The 19,024-nt window shown below is 35.8% G+C and overlaps 1 protein-coding gene across 4 annotated transcripts in view; it reads right to left on the reverse strand.

Moving 5' to 3' along the window:
* Window positions 1–19,024, reverse strand: part of MED13L (mediator complex subunit 13L) — a 319,642-nt gene that overhangs the window by 145,994 nt on the left and 154,624 nt on the right. For all 4 annotated transcript variants that reach the window (XM_054664662.2, XM_003313951.7, XM_054664664.2 and 1 more), the window contains exon 3: window positions 7,867–7,951. In XM_054664662.2, the coding sequence (XP_054520637.1) occupies window positions 7,867–7,951 (85 nt within the window). The remainder of the gene's footprint in view (window positions 1–7,866; window positions 7,952–19,024) is intronic.

Consider the following 19,024-nt stretch of genomic DNA (forward strand, 5'->3'; position numbering starts at 1 on the left):
CCTGACTCAGCCTCCTGAGTAGCTGGGCTTAGAGGCACAAGCCGCTGCTCCCAGATCAATTTTGTTTTTTAAATTTAAAGTCTTAATTCCTTCCCTTGACTGAAAAATATTCACTAAATAGCTACACAGACTGATTAGTCTCAGGGCGAATGTTTCTTTCTAGACATTTACAAATAGACATGTGCTTTCAGTCACTTGTTCTACGATATCTGTACTGTCTCTTTCATTAAAGTATATTGCTCCTTAAGTCTAAAGACTCATTCTCCTACTTTCTTTAGAGAAATAAACACTGTTATTTCAATAAAATTGGTATTTATTGATTACTCATTTCTTGCTCCTGTTATCACATTATACCCAACGACTGTCAATGTTACAATGTTACATCACGATTTCTTCAACTAGGGCGGTACATCCCACCATGCTCCAGTGAGTATGTTATTCTGAAATCCCTTCACCACCACATCCAAGGACATTGCTCATTTTCTTTTTTTTTTTTTTGAGACGGAGTTTCACTCATCGCCCAGACTGGAGTGCAATGGCACGGTCTCGGCTCACTGCAACCTCCGCCTCCCAGGTTCAAGTGATTCTCCTGCCTCAGTCTCCCAAGTAGCTGGGATTACAGGCATGTGCAACCACACCTGTCTAATTTTGCATTTTTAGTAGAGTCAGAGTTTCATCATGTTGGTCAGGGTGGTCTCAAACTCCTGACCTCAGGTGATCCACCTGTCTCGGCCTCCCAAAGTGCTGGGACTACAGGTGTGAGCCACGTGTCCGGCCTCATTTGCCCTTTGATAATCACCTCTATTGCATCACCTCTATTACAATAACACAACACATTGAAAGATAGGAATAGACAAATATAATGCTATTGTTATCATAATTATAATTCCAATTTTCCCCACATTATTTTCACTGTATATTCCAAGTAAAATATCTTAACTCTAAACACTGAATCTTGGCAAACAGAGCAGCTCTGGGCCAAAGGCAATTTTACAGCTGTGTTATAAACTACCATGGGGTAAATATGCTGACAATCCATTAGTACAGCAGCACCAGCTGACTGCTCTGAAGAGCCATTATGTTTTACAAATGTCAGATACCCACAGATTAAAGTCTCCCTAAGTAAGTATGGACATGATTAAGCATAAAACAGCTTCAAAAGACCCAAGTAATCTTCTCTTGTATGCAAAGCAATCATCTGCATTTCAGAGAAAAAAATGAGCTTTCTATTGAAATTAACATATATTTTATTCTAAAAAGTTAATAAAATTTAAAGTATACTACTGCACATAATGCCAATTTGACAGCACTGTGTCAGACCTTTCAAGTATTTCTACACAGCTAGAAAAGCGAGATTTTCCTAAGTCCCATATGTGGTACAAATCACTGAAGCAATAAGAAAAACTCTTTTAAGTTTTTGAACTGCACATATTTTCCGGCTTTTTAAAACTTTTACATCCAATATTTTACTTTATTTTGATAGAGTTAGGTGAAAAGGATATGGTATATTATGAAAACTTATACTAACTATCCTAACAAAGTAACAGCCATTAGGTCTGCAATACTAAAAATGCCAAATGAAGAAACTCTTGAAAAATGATTACAGATTTTTTTTCCCATCGTCTATTGATAGCCAAAGTACTTTTCCCTAAGGAGTGTGAGGCAATCTGAACTTAAAACACAAAGTGTAACCTTTGAGAAGTTAATCATCAATACCTAACAAAATTTCCCTAAATTGAGGACTGATAAAGAACAATCTCAACTGGTGCATTATTAGAAAGGGAGGAAGGATGGAAAGAAGTAGAGGGGACTAGCAGAGACTCTACATAAGTAAAAACTGCATTTTATCATTCTGCGCATTTTATCATTCTGTGCAGTTTTCCAACAAAAAAAGATAACTGATCATTAAGAAAATAGGAAGCACATTTACTTTTTCAAAAGCAAGGAAAAATAAGTGTAACTGCATGATCTAAAACTATAAAATTCAGAATGTATACTCTCAGATACTGAAATTCTGACAAATTACAAATAAAAAATGTACCAAAAGAAGCCAATAAGACTCAAAGTTTTAAAAACCAGGTATAAATATAGCCATAGGTATGTTTCAGAAACATATCTGTTTCAGTAACATAACTGGCCAGCTGTCTGGAAGACAGATTACAGTAACAGAAGGGGAAGATAACTCAATTAATAGGTATGGTAGACATATTCTTTTCCCAAAGGTATATTATCCCAATGTGTATACTATATAAATAAATGCTATCCCTTCCTGTCCCACTGATATCAAGCTTGGCCATGTACCTTGGGTATCTTCCTACTGAAAGATGATACCTTGTTATGCATTAGATTTTAAGGTTGGTGCTGAATGTCTTGGCCAATGAAATGTGAGCAGAAATGGGATATACCACTTCCAAGCAAAAGCATTAATGGGCGACCATGTGCTCTGCCACTGCTCTGTGCTCTCTACCATGGGCCCACCAAGTCATACCCAGGAGGGTGCCCTGCCAACATGAGTTGTGGAGGGAAGAGGATATAGTACTATAATCAATTACTCACAATGAACATGCAACATGAGCATGAAATAAACTTCTATTGGATGAGCTAGTAACATCTTTGAGGTCTTCTGTTACTACAGCATAACTGAGCCTAACCTGACTGAATACTTCATAAAACACTTATGGTATCTTGAAGCAGGCCAAAATGAAGAGAATGGGACCAACTGGATGGACTTCTGGAAGGCTGGCAAGAAAAGGTGGGGAATTCAATATTATATATTAAGAACCACAAACAAAAAAAGAAAAATGCAGGAGGGTCGAGATATCAAAAAGGCCATCACATGGAAGCAGAACTGGTTGCGTTATAAATGATCCCAAAGAACAGAGTTAACGAAGAAATGAAAGTTAGAGGAAGACAGGCTTCTGCTCAGTGTAAGACTTTCTAATACTAAGCACTCTTTAAAGATAAAAAGAACTCTTTGGAAAACTGTGCTTACTTAACCAAAAGTATATATTCAGTAGAAAAGATATTATAAGGCTGGGTACAGTGGCTCACGCCTGTAGTCCCAGCACTGTGGGAGGCCGAAGTGGGCAGATCACTTGAGGTAAGGAATTCGAGGCCAGCCTGGCCAACATGGTGATACCCCATGTCTACTAAAAATACAAAAATTAGCCAGGTGTGGTGGTGGGTACCTGTAATCCCAGCTACTGGGGAGGCTGAGGCAGGTCAATCGCTTGAAACCGGGAGGCAGAGATTGCAGTGAGCCAAGATCGCGCCACTGCACTCCAGCCCAGGCAACGGAGCGAGACTCTGTCTCAAAAAAAAGGGGGGGGAAAAAAAAAAGGTATTATAGAAAGGGATTCCATGATTAGCTGGGTAAACTGACTATGTGACTTTTAATGTTTGTCTCCAACTCTGAAAAGGTAATACCAATACTTCTGTTAGCTAGTATCAACAACAGTTAACCACTTATTGAGCTCTTACAATGAGAAAGGTACTGTGCTGAGCCAAAGAACCCTTCACCATGTTACTGGTGAAGGAACAGGAGCTCAGCAGGCTTTAGTCACTGGCATGTGTCACACAGTTAACTGGCAGAACTGGGACCCAAAATATCTCTTATCTCTGAAGGAAGTGAAGAAAAGGACTTAAACAAACACGTACCCCCAAAAAGAGACATAAAATTAAAGCTAACTATGTTATCTTCTGTCTGATATCGTTATGGACAATGCTCTTGAGTAAGTAGCAGTGATCTTTTCGGTGTTTTTAATGGACAGATGACCCTAGCTAGATATATACAATGTAGTTTCAACAAATACTGAAGAGTTACAAAAGTAAGTGAAAGGTGAAAATATTTAAAGTCACATTACCATAGAATTTAAAATATTCTACACAGCATCAATGTAAGATTACCTCAGCACCAATCAATAGCAATGACGAATGAAATTGTATTATTCTGTGAGAAATTTCCTTAATTTCTATAGTAAAATTGTTTTTCAATAACTCACTTCAGTGACATTATTCTGCATACAATAGAAATTGCAGCCTTTTGGAAAGAAGGTCAATTTACATGGCTCCTGCTTAGCTGTGAGAGATTCTCAAGGTAGTAAATGAAATTCCCTTTTAATTAAACCTATCTTATGCTTAAAAAATAAAAAGCAGAAATAATAGATCACAATACAAACTTTGTTAACATGCAAACTAAGGAAAAAATGGCTAGGGAGAGACACAAACACTCTCCAAGTGATAAAGTCCTTGCTGATCTGTTTTAATATCCTCAGTTGGGCCGGGCGCCATGGCTCATGCCTGCAATCCCAACTCTTTGGGAGGCCAAGGCGGGTGGATCACGAGGTCAGGAGTTCGAGACCAGCCTAGCCAATATGGTGAAACCCCATCTCTACTAAAAATACAAAAATTAGCTGGGCATGGTGGCACGTGCCTGTAGTCCCAGCTGCTTAGGAGGCTGAGGCAGGAGAATTGCTTGAACCTGGGAGGCGGAGGTTGCAGTGAGCTGAGATCGTGCCACTGCACTCCAGCCTGGGCAACAGAGCGAGACTCCATCTCAAAATAAACAAACAAACAAACAAAAAAAAAAAACCCTCAGTTCTAGCTTTCAAGCCAGAAACTCACAATATCCACATCTTATCTGAATAGAAATGAAAAGGCATAACAGAAAATTGCCAGGAATAAGACAGTAAATAAATTCTCAATAAATTCATATTGTAAACAGGTTTTTCAAAGACTACAACAAATGGTTGTACAGGTATCCAACATTTTGGCTTCCCTGTGTCTCATCGGAAGAACTGTCGTGGGCCACACATAAAATAGACTCTAACATTAACAACAGCTGAGCTTTAAAAGAAAAGGGGGGGGGGCGTGGGGGGTGGGGGTGAGCTGTGCGTAATTTTCATGATATCCACCACCACAGATAAGCAAGCATATATTAGCCCTTCCAACTTCTGTTGACAACGAATAAACGGAGCCAACAACAATCATTTAAATTAGCTTTCCTATCTCATGAGCAGGGTCATTTTCATTCATAGAACAAAGTTACATTAAGTTTGATAAGAGAAAATTATTATCTTAAAGAACAACAGGATTAGTACCATTTTTCAAAAGAATCTGAAGTCATCCATACAAACGACATGAAGATGGTTTGTTTGATCATTATTTTCTAAAAGAAAAGATGTTTTATTTGTTTCAAAATTGACTCCTGTAGGAGGGCTCAAATAGAGCATTCTGGAACTACTTTAATGAAATTTGAAAGAATACAAATCAAAGTATGTAAAATAAAAAATTTATGGTGAAAATAATTACTGACATTAACAGTATGTGAGGCATTATGTGGCACACATGATATATATCTATCATCTAGCAAAAGCTCAAGGTACATGGTGTTCTGTACTTAAATGTTAACTAAGGCTTAGTGAGATTAGGGTAACTGTCCAAGTAACAGACCCTGAAATAAAGCCAAGGAATAACCCAAAATTCTTTAGAACTATCCCAAACTTTATATGGCATAATTAATTTCCTTTTTTTTTTTTTTTTTTGAAACAAGGTCTCACTCTGTCACCCAGGCTAGAGTGTGGTGGCATGAACACAGCTCACTGCAGCCTCAACCTCCTGGGCTCAAGCAATCTTCCCACCTCAACCTCCCAAGCAGCTGTGACCACAGGAGCACACCATCATGCTCGGCTAACTTTTAAAATTTTTGTAGATACATGGTCTCACCATGTTTCCCAGGCTGACAATTTTCTTATAAATAATAGTTTAATTTGACCTGACTTCAATTTCCAACAAAAATTCTGAATTCATGAGCCAAAAATAAATGAATTACCTGCATTTCCCCTCCCTCCCAGTTTTTCTGCTCTTCTAATTGTCTCTCGACAAAGAAACATGCTACCGTTGCCAGTACAAAACTTAAAAGAATGTAATTCATTTTCGCATTTGTTCGTATTCTTCTGAAAGGAATAAATCATGATATTAAAAAAAAAACACAGTGAGCTACAATTTTAAAATATACTTTGTTCACATACCTTGTAACTTTGTATAAAAAGAATTGTGCTTAAACGTGTGTTAATTATTGCAGAGATACCAAGAGCTTTATTCTGGTACAGGATTATGGCAACAGTAAGTTTTCCACATTTTCTTGGATAGAGTTTGTGTGTACTTTGTTTCGTTTTACAGTGGGAGACAGAATTACCAAATATTTAGAATACTTAAGAGTACTCAACTCTTAAATCAATGGTTCCACATGCATAGTACACCTTAGTAACAGATGATTTCTAGGTCTACTCCAAAAGACAGATTTGGAGGAGCACTCAGAGGAGCTAAAGTTGAGAATGAGAAATAGAGAAATCTTCTGTGAGAAAAGTCTTTCTGAGTAGCTTAAATAACATATCAACTGTAGTTCAAGTGTCCTAAGCAGTTGTATTATAGTGGTAACCACCCTAGGCAATAGTTTGGATAAGAAACTGGTAAGTCCTCACAGCTTTGATTACCTGAAAGTACTACATATAGACTCAGGAAGAGACGTAAAAAGTTTTTCTCATACAAGCTCTTAATGAACCCATTCTTTCTCATCCACTTCTCCCCTCAAAACACTATTCAGAGCCTGGAACATATTGTTATGCCAGAAAGTAAGGGGATGCTCCAACGATGGGATCATGTCAAAAGGACATAGGAGCGAGCCATGACAAAGGGGCTTCCTCTGACCAAATCTGGAAGAATTTAAGCATCAAAATAAATGATGGTAAAAATCAACTATAATCCATTGAATAAAATAACAATCCATGGGTCCCAATTTACATAGCAAGATTAAATAAATAAATAAATAAATAGGGAAATAAAATGGAAGAAAATGAAAAAGCTCTTCCTTACAACAGGATGCCAACTAATAAAAAGTAGAAAGAATGGTGGCATTTGAAAATGAACAGTACAACCATAATGGTAATAAATGATTTAAGCAAGGACTACCAATATAGTCTAAAACAAATAAATGAAAATTTGATGAGAAATAGGATAATTACACAATCTCATTGTATCTGGCCACAAATTACATATTAATTACAAACATAAAATTGACAAAGATAACAGTTAACAAAATACTTATTAGTTTATAGCGGAGAAACTTGACAGAACATTACCTCAGTCAATTGACAGAACATGTTAACATCACTAATAATGGGACACTGACGATATGAGCCTACTGAAAACACAACATCACTTCTATGGTATTCCTACTACTAATAAAAAGCATAACGTGAATTTAAGCATGAGAAAACTATCTCAAACTGAAAGTCAATATAAGGTTTGAACTCATATCAATGTCAAGAAAGAAAAAAAGGCTAAAGAACTGTTCTGGATTTAAAGAGACATGAAAACTAAATACAATGTATGATCATGGATTGAATCTTAGGAGGTTAAGCTATAATGGATGTAACTGGGACAACCAATGACATCTGAATTGAACTACGGGTTAGATAATGGCATTTTATCAATGTTACATTTCCTAATTTTTATTATGATACTGTGCTAATATACCTTTGTCCTTAGGAAACATACACCAAATACTTAAGGGTAAAAAAGAACATCAATCTTGAGTTTACAAATATGCAAATGATTTAGGGAATAAATTTTAAAAATAAAAACTACCGTTGAAGGGCAGGGAATATGGGAGTTCTTTGTACCATTCCCAAAACTTCCCTAAATTTCAAATTATATCAATAGAAAGAGAAACTAAAGATTTATGTAATTTTCATACTAGCAATAAATCATTGCAAGTGAAAAGTTTTTGAAAATTACAGGAAACTCTCGGTATCTAGCAATATACTTGGTTGTCTGCAAACCACTGTCTGCTGTTCCTTCTCTTACCTTTCTAACAGATTGTGGATCGCTTTGAAGAGCAGCGTCCTACATTCATAGGAAAGGCCATTTTCCCAGAGTCCTTCTTCCACAACTGAAAAAAAAAAGAAAAAAGAAAAAAAAAGAACCAGTAAAAAGGACATCCAAATAAAAAGAAACTTTTAAAACATTTTTCTAAAGCAAAGTTCATGAGTTAATTTAAATCACTTAAATAATCTCACACTGAAACAGAGAGTGGAATTTAAGTATTTGCCCAAAGTTAGAAAATACTTACGTACAAAAAAAAGTAATGTGTCTTGGTTTTAAAGTCTGAAATATGAGGCATGGTGTAACACTCCTCCCATAAATGTCTTTACAATCTGCTTCTTCAAAGTTTAAAATCATTTAAAATTCTCAAATTAATCTATTTAAGAGTATCGCAAAGACTAATTTTGTTAAAGTTCTATTGAAAGGTAAAAAGAATGTCACAAATTAATAGCAAAGTTATAAAATGTTTTTTAGAGGGAAAATCAAGAGGAAAAAAATTCCAAAAGTGTCAGATTTACACAAATGTCTTTACATGTTTTGAAGGTCTAAAGGACATGATTTTAGAGACTGTCAGGAAATTACATCTTCCCAGAACATCAAATTTATTTCCTGAATTTATAATTTTGTTAATGTTTGACATTTTGGGAAGTATCTTGTTTGCCTCTGAAATATATTATAACATTGAGCCACAAGTAACTCCAACACCAAAAGAATCCAACGTATTAACAATGTCCCATGCATTCCTAAAATTCCTTTTATTTTCATAAATATATAAACAGATACAAAATGTCCTAGAGAAGACAGTTAATTTCCTTTTAAATTACACTAGTTCAATGCAAGACAGCAAAAAATTGGAAGGATGAAAACAACATTTACAGAAGAAAATTTCCTCTCTTTTACTTGTTATCTTGACAAAAGCACTCAGAGGAGAAAATTCTGACAGAATTAAAACACACATGATATCCACAAGGCATGTTTAATGCTTTTACCACACCAGTAGACATACCAAAATGCATCTCCATATTCTCAAATCAGACAGCATTTGAAAAACTACACATTCAGGCCTTTTATCTATTAGACTTTCTGAAAATTACAAAGCTGAATTTTTTTTTCTTGGTTATGTCAAATAACTTTTTGTCTTCCTGCCTATGTGGCTAATCCTGATTTACCAAATTTTCCCAAAGCAATCTCTGTCTAAAACAGTTATGATATTTATAGCAAGAGAAATAAAGTACAGCAAACAGAAAAACATTCCTGCTAACAAATGATAGTCTTTGCTTAAGACAGAACATTCCGAAATTTCCAACAATGCTCTGCAGGTATCATGAATCTATGTTCCCTCTGACACATTTATCCTTTGGGTAGAATTTTTCTGGGTTTGAAAAAGAGCTAATATCTCAATAGAAAGAACACCTCACATTAATTTGTTTTTATTTCCTAATGTGTTTCACTGACCCTAAGGCACCATCAAGTTTGAGATACACCATTATTTTGCAAACCACCAGGAGAAGAGGGGAAGGTGACAAACTATAACATCATTCCTATCACTTACAATTTTTACCTTCCAATTATTCAAAGAGCTCCTTTAAACTTATTGAGTCCTAGTCATCACATTCCATTATTATGCATACATAATACAGATAATATAAGCAAAATAAATTAGTTAAAAATTCCTAACTACATCAATATTCCAAGTCTACCTCTTCTGAATCGCTCTTCAACCCAGTCACTGGTGCAGTATCTTCCTACATAATCATCCTCTGTGCCATAAAGAGTGCTGGTGATGCAGCACTTGTGAAGAGTGTGCCACTTTTATTTCCATAATTTTCTTCCACTGGTGACACCTATTCGGCACATTGTTTAAAACTTCTGATATTAAAATCTCCAAATATACTTGAAAATAGGGGGCTGGATGTGGTGGCTCACAGCTGTAATCCCAACATTTTGCAAGGCCGAGGCAGAAGGATTGCTTGAGCCCAGCAGATCAAGACCAGCCTGGGCAACACAGCCAGTCCCCATCTCTACAAAAAAAAAAAAAAATTATATATATATATAAAATTAGCCAGGTGTAGTTGTGCACGCCTGTTGTCCCAACTACTCTGGACGCTGAGGCGAGAATATTGCTTGAGCCCAGCAGGGTCAAGGTTGCGGCAAGCCATGATCATGCCACCACTGCACTCCAGCCTGCGTGACAGAGTGAAAGCCTGTCTCATAAAAAATAAATAAAAAGGAGGGAGGGAGGGAGAGAGTAAGTGGAGGAGGAAGAGGGGAAGAGGGAGAGAGGAGGGGGAGGGGAAGAGGAAAAGGGGAGGGAGGGGTAAGAGGGAGAGGGGAGGGAGGGGGGAAGAGGGAGAGGGGAGGGAGGGGGGAAGAGAGAGAGGGGAGGGGGGAAGAGAGAGAGGAGAGGGGGAGAGGGAGACAGAAGGGGGAGATCGATAAAGAAGGGAGAAGAAAATAGAATAACAAGTCCCAATAAATTCCTAAGCCAAATAATCAACTTTATGTCTCCTGCTGCAACCACCCTTTTTGTTTTTATTTTTGATATACTTTATGGCAAATCCCACTCCTAAATACTTCAGCGTGCATCAAATCATATTCTCAGCAAGGTCTGCCAATTCTCTCTTAAGTCTTCTTTGATCAAGTACAGCCCTTTTCCTTTTTTTTAAACATGCAGTTGACTTGGTGAAGAAACCAGGTTACCTGTCTTAATATCTCATATTCACATCCAATTTCTTCCTCATGATATCATCATTTTACAAGTTTTAATGTTGGTGTTACCTTGACCTTGTCAGAGGATGTCAAAGGAAAGTTTACAAACAACAAACTCCCTCTAATTATTCTCAAATACTTTGTCAACTGAAATACTGAGGTGTTACAGCTCTCCAGGCATGCGCTGTGGAACACTAAACAATTAATGAGCATGCACAGGCAATGCCAGCTTTACCACAATTGCTGTATAGCTGACACAATTTTAATACACCATTAAAATTTTATCCTGATTTCTACAATTTTAAAACAGAACCCAGAAGAGACTTTCTTCTTCAAACAAACAACAACAAAAAAAACTTGAGAGTGATTAACCAAAACCTACAATTAACATCATACTTAGTGGCAAAAGACTGAACCAACGGTAAGGATGTCTGCTCTCACTACTCCTATTCCACATTATACTTGAATTTCATCCAATACAATAGGGCAAGAAAGAAGAAATAATTGTCTCTATTTACATATGACACGACTGTCTATTAGAAAATCCTAAAGAATCAACAGAAAAAATCTACTAGAACTAAAACTGAGTTTAGCCAAATCACTGAATACAAGGTCAACAGACAAAAAACTATCACATTTCTATATTTAGGAATAAATAATTAGAAACTGAAATTTTTTAAAGTACCATTTACAGTAGCACCAAAACCCATAAAATCCTTGGGTATAAATCTTACAAAATATGCTAAAACTACAATACTAACAAAAAGAAATAAAAAAGATAAATAAATTGACCACAAACTAGAAAAATTCTTGATGCCAATTCTTCTCAAAACAAACTACAGAATCAACTCAATTCTAATAAAAATCCCTACAGGATGTTTTATAGAAATAGCTGAGCTGAGTCTATATATTTATATGAAAAGACAAAGGAACTAGAACCACCAGAACAATGTGGTAAAAGAAAAATACAGAAGTACTTACATCAACCAAGTTCTAGGTTTACTATGAATTAGGATAGAGTAAGCAAGCCAGTACAGTACTGTAGAAAGGATACACATCAATAGAACTGAGTTCAAAAATTGAGCCACAAATTCATTTTTTTTAATTCAACAAAGGTGCCAAGGCAATTCAGTCAATTCAGTAAAGGAAGAAAAGAAAAAGAACCTCAAACCATATAGAAAAAGTAACTCAAAATGAGATCACAGACCTGAACGCAAAACCTAAATCTAGTATTTCTAAAAATACATAGGAGATAAATTTTGGGAGCTTAGGGTAGGCAAAGATTTCTTAGATATGACACCAAAAGCATGATCCATAAAAGAAAAACTGATAAAACAGAGTTTCATCAAAATGAAGAACTTTGGCTCTTCAAAAAATATGGGAAAGTTATGTTAAGCTATGGAAAAGACATGCCACAGATGGGGAATAAACAGTTACAAATCACATATCTGACAAGGACTTGTATTCAGAATACGTTACTTTTTTTTTTTAATCTCAAAACTTAACTACCAAAAAAAACACAATTTTTTAAATGGGCAAAAGATTTGAACAGACGGTTCACCAAGTAAGACTAGATGAATAGCAAATAAGTATATGAAAAAGTGCTCAACACCTCATTAGTCATTAGGGAAATGTAAATTAAAATCACAATGAAACTTCATTATCCATTAAAATAGCTTAAAAGAAAAACTGACAATTCTACGTGCTGATTAACATATAGAATACAGTAGCCAGAACTGTCATATACTGCTGGTTGGAATGCAAAAACAGCACAGCCACTTTGGAAAAGTTGCCTTTGGCGATATTTTGTAAAGTTAAACATACATTTACCATACAACCCAATATCCCGTTGTAATATTACAATATCCCGTTGTAATATTGTGAAACACATATTTGGTCCTGTTTCCTGACATACAGCTCCTAAAATCCTTGAAATCTCTAGAGGGCTAAGAATGCTTTTTGTACACTAGTGGCTAAAGAAATGACAGGTGGCCTAGATAGCCTCAGGATGAGGGCTGATTATCAGGGAAATAATCATGTGACCAGAGAGTTAGAACTTTCTATCTCAGCCCCCTATTCCCCAACCCCCACCCTGACTTCTAGGGAGAAGCGCTGAAAGTTGAGTTGATCACTAATGGACAATTAACAATGATTTAATGAATCAAACCTACATGATTATATAACGAAGCTTTCATAAAAACCCAAAAAGACTGAGTTCTGAGAGCTTCAAAATAACTGGACACATGGAGGTTCTTGGAGGGTGGCGCACTCAGAGAAGGCATAGAAGCTCCTGCCCCTCCCTACATAACCTGCCCTATGCATCTCTTCCATTTGGCTGTTCTCTGTACCCTTTGTAATAAACCAGTAAACATAAGTAAAGTTTTCCCTTGAGTTCTGTGAGCCATTCTAGCAAATTAACAGAACCCAAGGAGGGGGCTGTGGGAACCCCAGATTTATAGCCAATTGGTCAGAAGCTTTGAAGGGCCAGACTTACTCCTGGCATCTGAAGTCCCACAGTCCTGTGGGACTAAGCCCTCAACCTGTAAGATGGGATGCTATCTCCAGGTAGACAGTGTCAGAATTGAATTGAATTAGAGGACACCCAGCTGGTGTCCCCTGCAAAACTGATTAATTACCTGATGTAGGGGAAACACCTGCTCTCCACCTCTGCAACATTTGGTCACAGAAGTGTTTTGTGTTGTGAGAGTACATGAGAAAAAGAGTTTGTTTTTCCCCAGAACCTTACATCCTTCTAGGTATATACTCAAGTTTGGAGGATGTAAGGTTCTAGGAAAAAACGAACTCTTTTTCTCCTACTGTACTCTCACGACACAAAACAAACTACATCAAATGTATATAGTAGTTGTATTTGTAAATGCCAAAAACTGGAAACCATCCAAATGTCTCTCAACAGTGGGAAAAACAATGAAATATCTATACAATGGGCTACTACTCAGAAATAAAAAGGAACTTCCAATACAAGAAAAAATATGGATGAATCTCATTATGCTAAGTAAAAAGAAGCCATACTCAGACTATATGCTGTATGATTCATTCATATGTCATTCTCGCAACAGGCAAATTTAAGGTACTGTAAACTTCTCAATGGTTTCCAGGGATGGAGGTGGTGAGACAGGTTGATACCAAAGGGACACCGGAAATTTGAGGGGTGATGGAACCACTCTATATCTTGATTATAGTGGCAGTTACATACCTGCATACATTTGTGCAAACGCGCAGAAATATTATTTACTAAATAATGTATTGTTTACTAAATATGGTAAACTTTACTCACAATCTTTTACTGTTCTAAATTACGAAAACTCATTTTACCATTGGGCCAAGTTTCTAGACTTAAGCCATCATGAATATGCTAATATTGACCTCTTTATTTTCTTAGTATTGTAATCAAAAGGACTCCTCCTCTAAATTTATATATAAAAAGCATTCTCTAAATCCAAAAGATATGGTATTTATGTGATTAACCTCCATTCATAAAGTATTAAAAGCAAAAAAAAAAAAGTTTGAGTAATTAACAAGGAAATTCAGACTGAAGTAACTGTTCCTAGAGCCCAATGTACCACAGTTATATTCTTCACTTCATAACAAACACTGTATATAATGCAAATGTAACAAAATATAAACATCTTAAGGCATTTTTTTTTAATTTTTTGAGACAGGGTCTCGCTCTTTCACCCAGGCTAGAGTGCAGTTACATGATCACAGCTCACTGCAGCCTCGACCTCCCAGCCTCAAGCAATCCTCCTACCTAAGTCTCCCCACTTTCTGGGAGTTACAGGCATAGGCCACCATGCCCAGTTACTTTTTTATTTTTTTGTAGAGATGGGGTCTTACCATGTTGCCCAGGCTGCTCTTGAATCCCTGAGCTCAAGTGATCCTTCTGCCTCAGACTCCCAAAGTGCTGGGATTACAGGTGTCAGCCACTGCACGCAGTCAAAATTTTTATTTTTTAAATGCTAAAAATCATTTTGAAAAATAATTATATGGTCATTCTCATCTGTTCTTTTATATTCTGTAAGCATATAACATAAACTAACAAAGTTTGGGCACTAAGTTAATATAAAATAGGAAAGTAGTAATACAAAATAAAACAAATCATACTATATTAAGCCCTTGTCTAAGGAAAGTGTACTAAAGCTTAGAAAACAATAGAAAATTATAAATTATAAGTTAACAAACAAAATTTAAATATAAATCAGTAGATAATTTAAAAAGCATACAGTGTTTGGATTTAAATTTCCTATGTCTTAGATATTGCATTGAAAATTACATACTAAAGATTCAAGAGTAATCAATTTATCATAAAAAATTATAAGCCAATAACCACTCTAATAAATACTATCAATTTAGGCTATGAAATTAAGGATAATGCATTAATTTGCTGACCCTTTCAATTTACTATCACTAACAAATGCATTTGTCAAACAGAATGTAAATCAGACCATCCTTTTTTTCTCATGATCAGAGTTTCCAGAAATACAGGAGCAGCATATGTTTCAATAAATCCCTAAAATTTCAAAATAAGTTAAATCTGCAAAGACATGCTTGGAATCTAATAACAGATAATTTGATCAACATTAACTAGACAACACTACTTGACCGTGTTACGTGTCAAGCACCAGGCTAAGAACTAGGAATGCTCTCAAAAAGCTAACACATGTATGTGCAAACCACTCGGAAGCAAAAACTATTTTGAAACTTTGCAGAATAGCTACTAGCATAAAATGTCTTATATTTTAAATTAACAATTAAATAACATATAATCAAGGTTGGTTTTCTATCCAGAAAACAATCGTTCTTGTTTTATTTTATGTGCCAAGCTTTGAATTAGGCACTACATATAAATGGGGAGGTGGGGAGACTACTCACCACCACACTATGAGACACAGTAACAGACATCTGGCACACTTCTGTCACTCAGTGTCGGGCTTCTTCATTATCACTATCATTAAGAGTCCTAATTGGGATCAAATATAATCACCCCTAACGGAAACTAAAAATACTGATTCTCTCTTTTCCATCCTCCCCTACAGTGTGGACAAGGACATACATTCTAACCCCTACCAGATGCTCCTGGTCCACACCTTTGACTCTGAATCCAGGGACAAAAAGAAAGCCGATGGAGATATCTTTCTGACAGCTCTAGGAACAGAGGCTTCAAGATTAAGTTTTTGGTGCTAAAGTAGCAGAGGTACCACAGCATCTAGTGCTTGGTGGTAGCTAGCAGTACCTTTCTCATTGAACCAGTTCTGTAGCGCTGATTGTAAAAGTGCCAAATAGTTGGATACCCAATATTCTTTTAATCAACTCCTTTTCTTAGTTTGAAGCTAAGAACTCTGATGAATACAGTTGATTCTAATCTCCATTTTATACATGAGAAAATTAACACTTAATCTTAAGAAGGCACAGTGCCTTACACCTGTAATCCTATCACTTTGGAAGATCAAGTGGTAGGATTGCAAGGCTCCAGCACTAAAAAAAACTTTAAAAACTTAGCTGAATGTGGTAGCATGGGCCTGCAGTCCTAGCTTCCTGGGAGGCTGAGGCAGAAGGCTCACTTGAGTCAAAGAGTTTGAGGCTGCAGTAAGCTATGATGGCATGCCACTGTACTCCAGCCTAGGCAAGAGAGAAAGACCCCATATCTTTAAAAAAAAAAAAAAAAAAAAAAATATATATATATATATATATATATATATGAAACTTGTCCAAAGTCACATAACTAAGAAGTCTTAAGAATGTGTAGTCGAACTGAGCTACAGTCAGCAGCATACAGGGATCAAATGCTTTTACACCTACTGTTACAAATAATAAATATATTAATCATTCCATTAACTGAATTCCTCAAGGGGAAGCAATTTATTTTCATAGCTGCTGTGGCTAGAACTTCTCGGATATTCATAAACATGCATAGAGTTGACTTGATTATGTATATTTCAAAATGTCATTGAAATTAGCACCAATCTAAAATTTCCTCACATCTACTTAAAGAGGATTAGTGGTACAGATGGGATTCAAATCCAAATGTTCTGACTCTGACACCCATGCTCTTTCCCCTACACAACACTTAGTGTTAAGCAAATCCATTCACTCAACCCTTCTTTAACCATTCTTTTATTCTTAGCACTGGGTAGAAAGGCAATGTTAACACTGAAGTTAAATTTTCCTTTGGTTCCAAAATTTGGACCTAAAATTAATGTGTTCTAGTTACATGTTAACTTTTTCAAAGGCTAAGTCAGACAAAACCACATTTTGGCTTTTTAAAATAATCTCTCTTTCTCTCTCTCTCTCTCTCTCTCTCACACACACACACACACACACACACACACACACACACAGAGTAAGATTTTCTTCAGGGGAAAATACATAAAGAGGGACAGAGTAGTTAGCCTATGTTTCTACAAATGAAATGCATTCTCCCTTTCAAGGTAGACTGAGAAGAAAAACGACTACCAAAAAGTCTATAAGAAGGCCCTATCTTTATGAAACCTACAATCCCTCCACGGCATGCTGTCTCCATTCCAAAAGAAAAAAAAAAAAAAAAAAACAGGAAAAAAATCCTTTCTAATTCTTTTGATCTTTCCAGTTTCTATTTAAATGCTTATAATACCTTAAGAATATAAAGTAGCAATAAGACTATCTCTATAGACTATGTTTATAAGTCTAATTATGCATAATGGGAGAATTTTCCTAAAATTTTGTTGGTCTCAAAAGAGAAAGAACCAAGAGATCTAAAATGCATGTAAAATAAATGAGTGACAACAGTCAATCAAAGCAAGGCATTTCTAAATTAAAACATTCTCCTGCTGTTATTTTGTCTATTACAGCCAGATTAAAAACTAAAACTAAGTACTACTACAGCTGCCTATTTACAAAGAAAAACTATTTTGGCACTAAAGTTATCTCACTTAAATTATAAAAGCTATAATCAGAATGTGTTTACGTTGCTGTTATTCAACCTTTTTTACTACAGTTATCCTCATAATCAAATATTTAAACTGCAAAAGTAGTATATAGATGTTTTTTAACAGAAAAGAGTGTTTATAAAGGAAAAGTTTTAAATAGTAGTAATTACTGCTTAGTGCCCAAATAATTTTTCAAATCCCCATCAATTGCAATATAACTTCTTTCAACTTCACCAAACATGACTCCTTACAGAATTAATAAGCTTATTTGAAAGAAAAAACATAGAAAAGGTTCAGGGAGAAAAAAAGTCAATATGGCAAAATATCAAAGCAGCATATACTTCAATGATTTTGTGTTTTCCAGCAGAGATCTTGGAAAGATATCCCTTCCAATTCCATAAATGAAACTGACATACTTTACTTGAAGGGGGAAAAAAAAATGGGAGGAGGGAGAACGGAATAGGGTAGGGAGGAGCATAAAGATTGTGAAACCTTGAAGAAATTCAAGCTCATGCTTTTAGAATTCAGGTCACCCAGCCTTACACAGTTTAAAAGTAGAATTACTTTCAAAGAATACATATTTCCTCTGAGCTATGATACATATTTCCTTTTAATGTATCATATTGCAGCAACAGCTGAAATGAACGTCTAGACATCAAAAACACTTCTTACTCCCACCTACTGCTTTTTTACCTCAGGCATCAAAACTAATGAAACCTATTATCCAGAACATTGAGTTCAGCAACGGCATTGGCCACTGCAAATATTGGAGGTGGGGGAAGGGCACTTTCAGGGATGGCACTCCTTATTCAGCCGTTAAAATTGTTGAAAATCAAATTTCACTCGAAACTCCAGAAATACAAGTAAAGGAAGGCACAGGAAACAAGTACATTGTTTCCCAGTTAGATTTCAGTAACTAATGGCTAAAGATAGCATAGCTCTGAATCCAAGGTTTATCATTTGCCCACTGCCTTTGTTTTCAATTTCTACCTTAAACATATAAAACGCATCGTAGTGTTAAAAAAAAAAAAATCTTCTGAATTATTAAATCTTCTTCCAAAAACTACACTAATCAGATATTACAACAAGGAAACATGTATCCACTTAATCTAACTGCAGCAAATGAAGGATACCAAGATAAATAAACGATTTTGAAGTATCTGCTTTCTTAAAAACTGACTTACCAAAGAAACTCAGTAACAAAGGAGCACAATGCTACATTAATTATGAAATATAGCACTTCACACATAAAAAAATCCAATGACTTACAACACTACACCACCACTGACTGATCAATTTATGCTGCCATCAGTTGCCTGGTAGAATCCATATTTGAAGTCATTAATAACTAAATGGACTTATTACTTATATCAACTTCAACCTATTTAGAGCTCTGATTTCTTGAATTGCTCATGAGTGTAAAATATTCAGTATCACTTAACAAATCTATGTTGGAAATGGATTGTAACCTTCCCGATGTCAATTCATCAAACAAATAAGAATCATGG

Source organism: Pan troglodytes, chromosome 10 (genome assembly GCF_028858775.2).
Source record: "Pan troglodytes isolate AG18354 chromosome 10, NHGRI_mPanTro3-v2.0_pri, whole genome shotgun sequence".
Taxonomy (NCBI): domain Eukaryota; kingdom Metazoa; phylum Chordata; class Mammalia; order Primates; family Hominidae; genus Pan; species Pan troglodytes.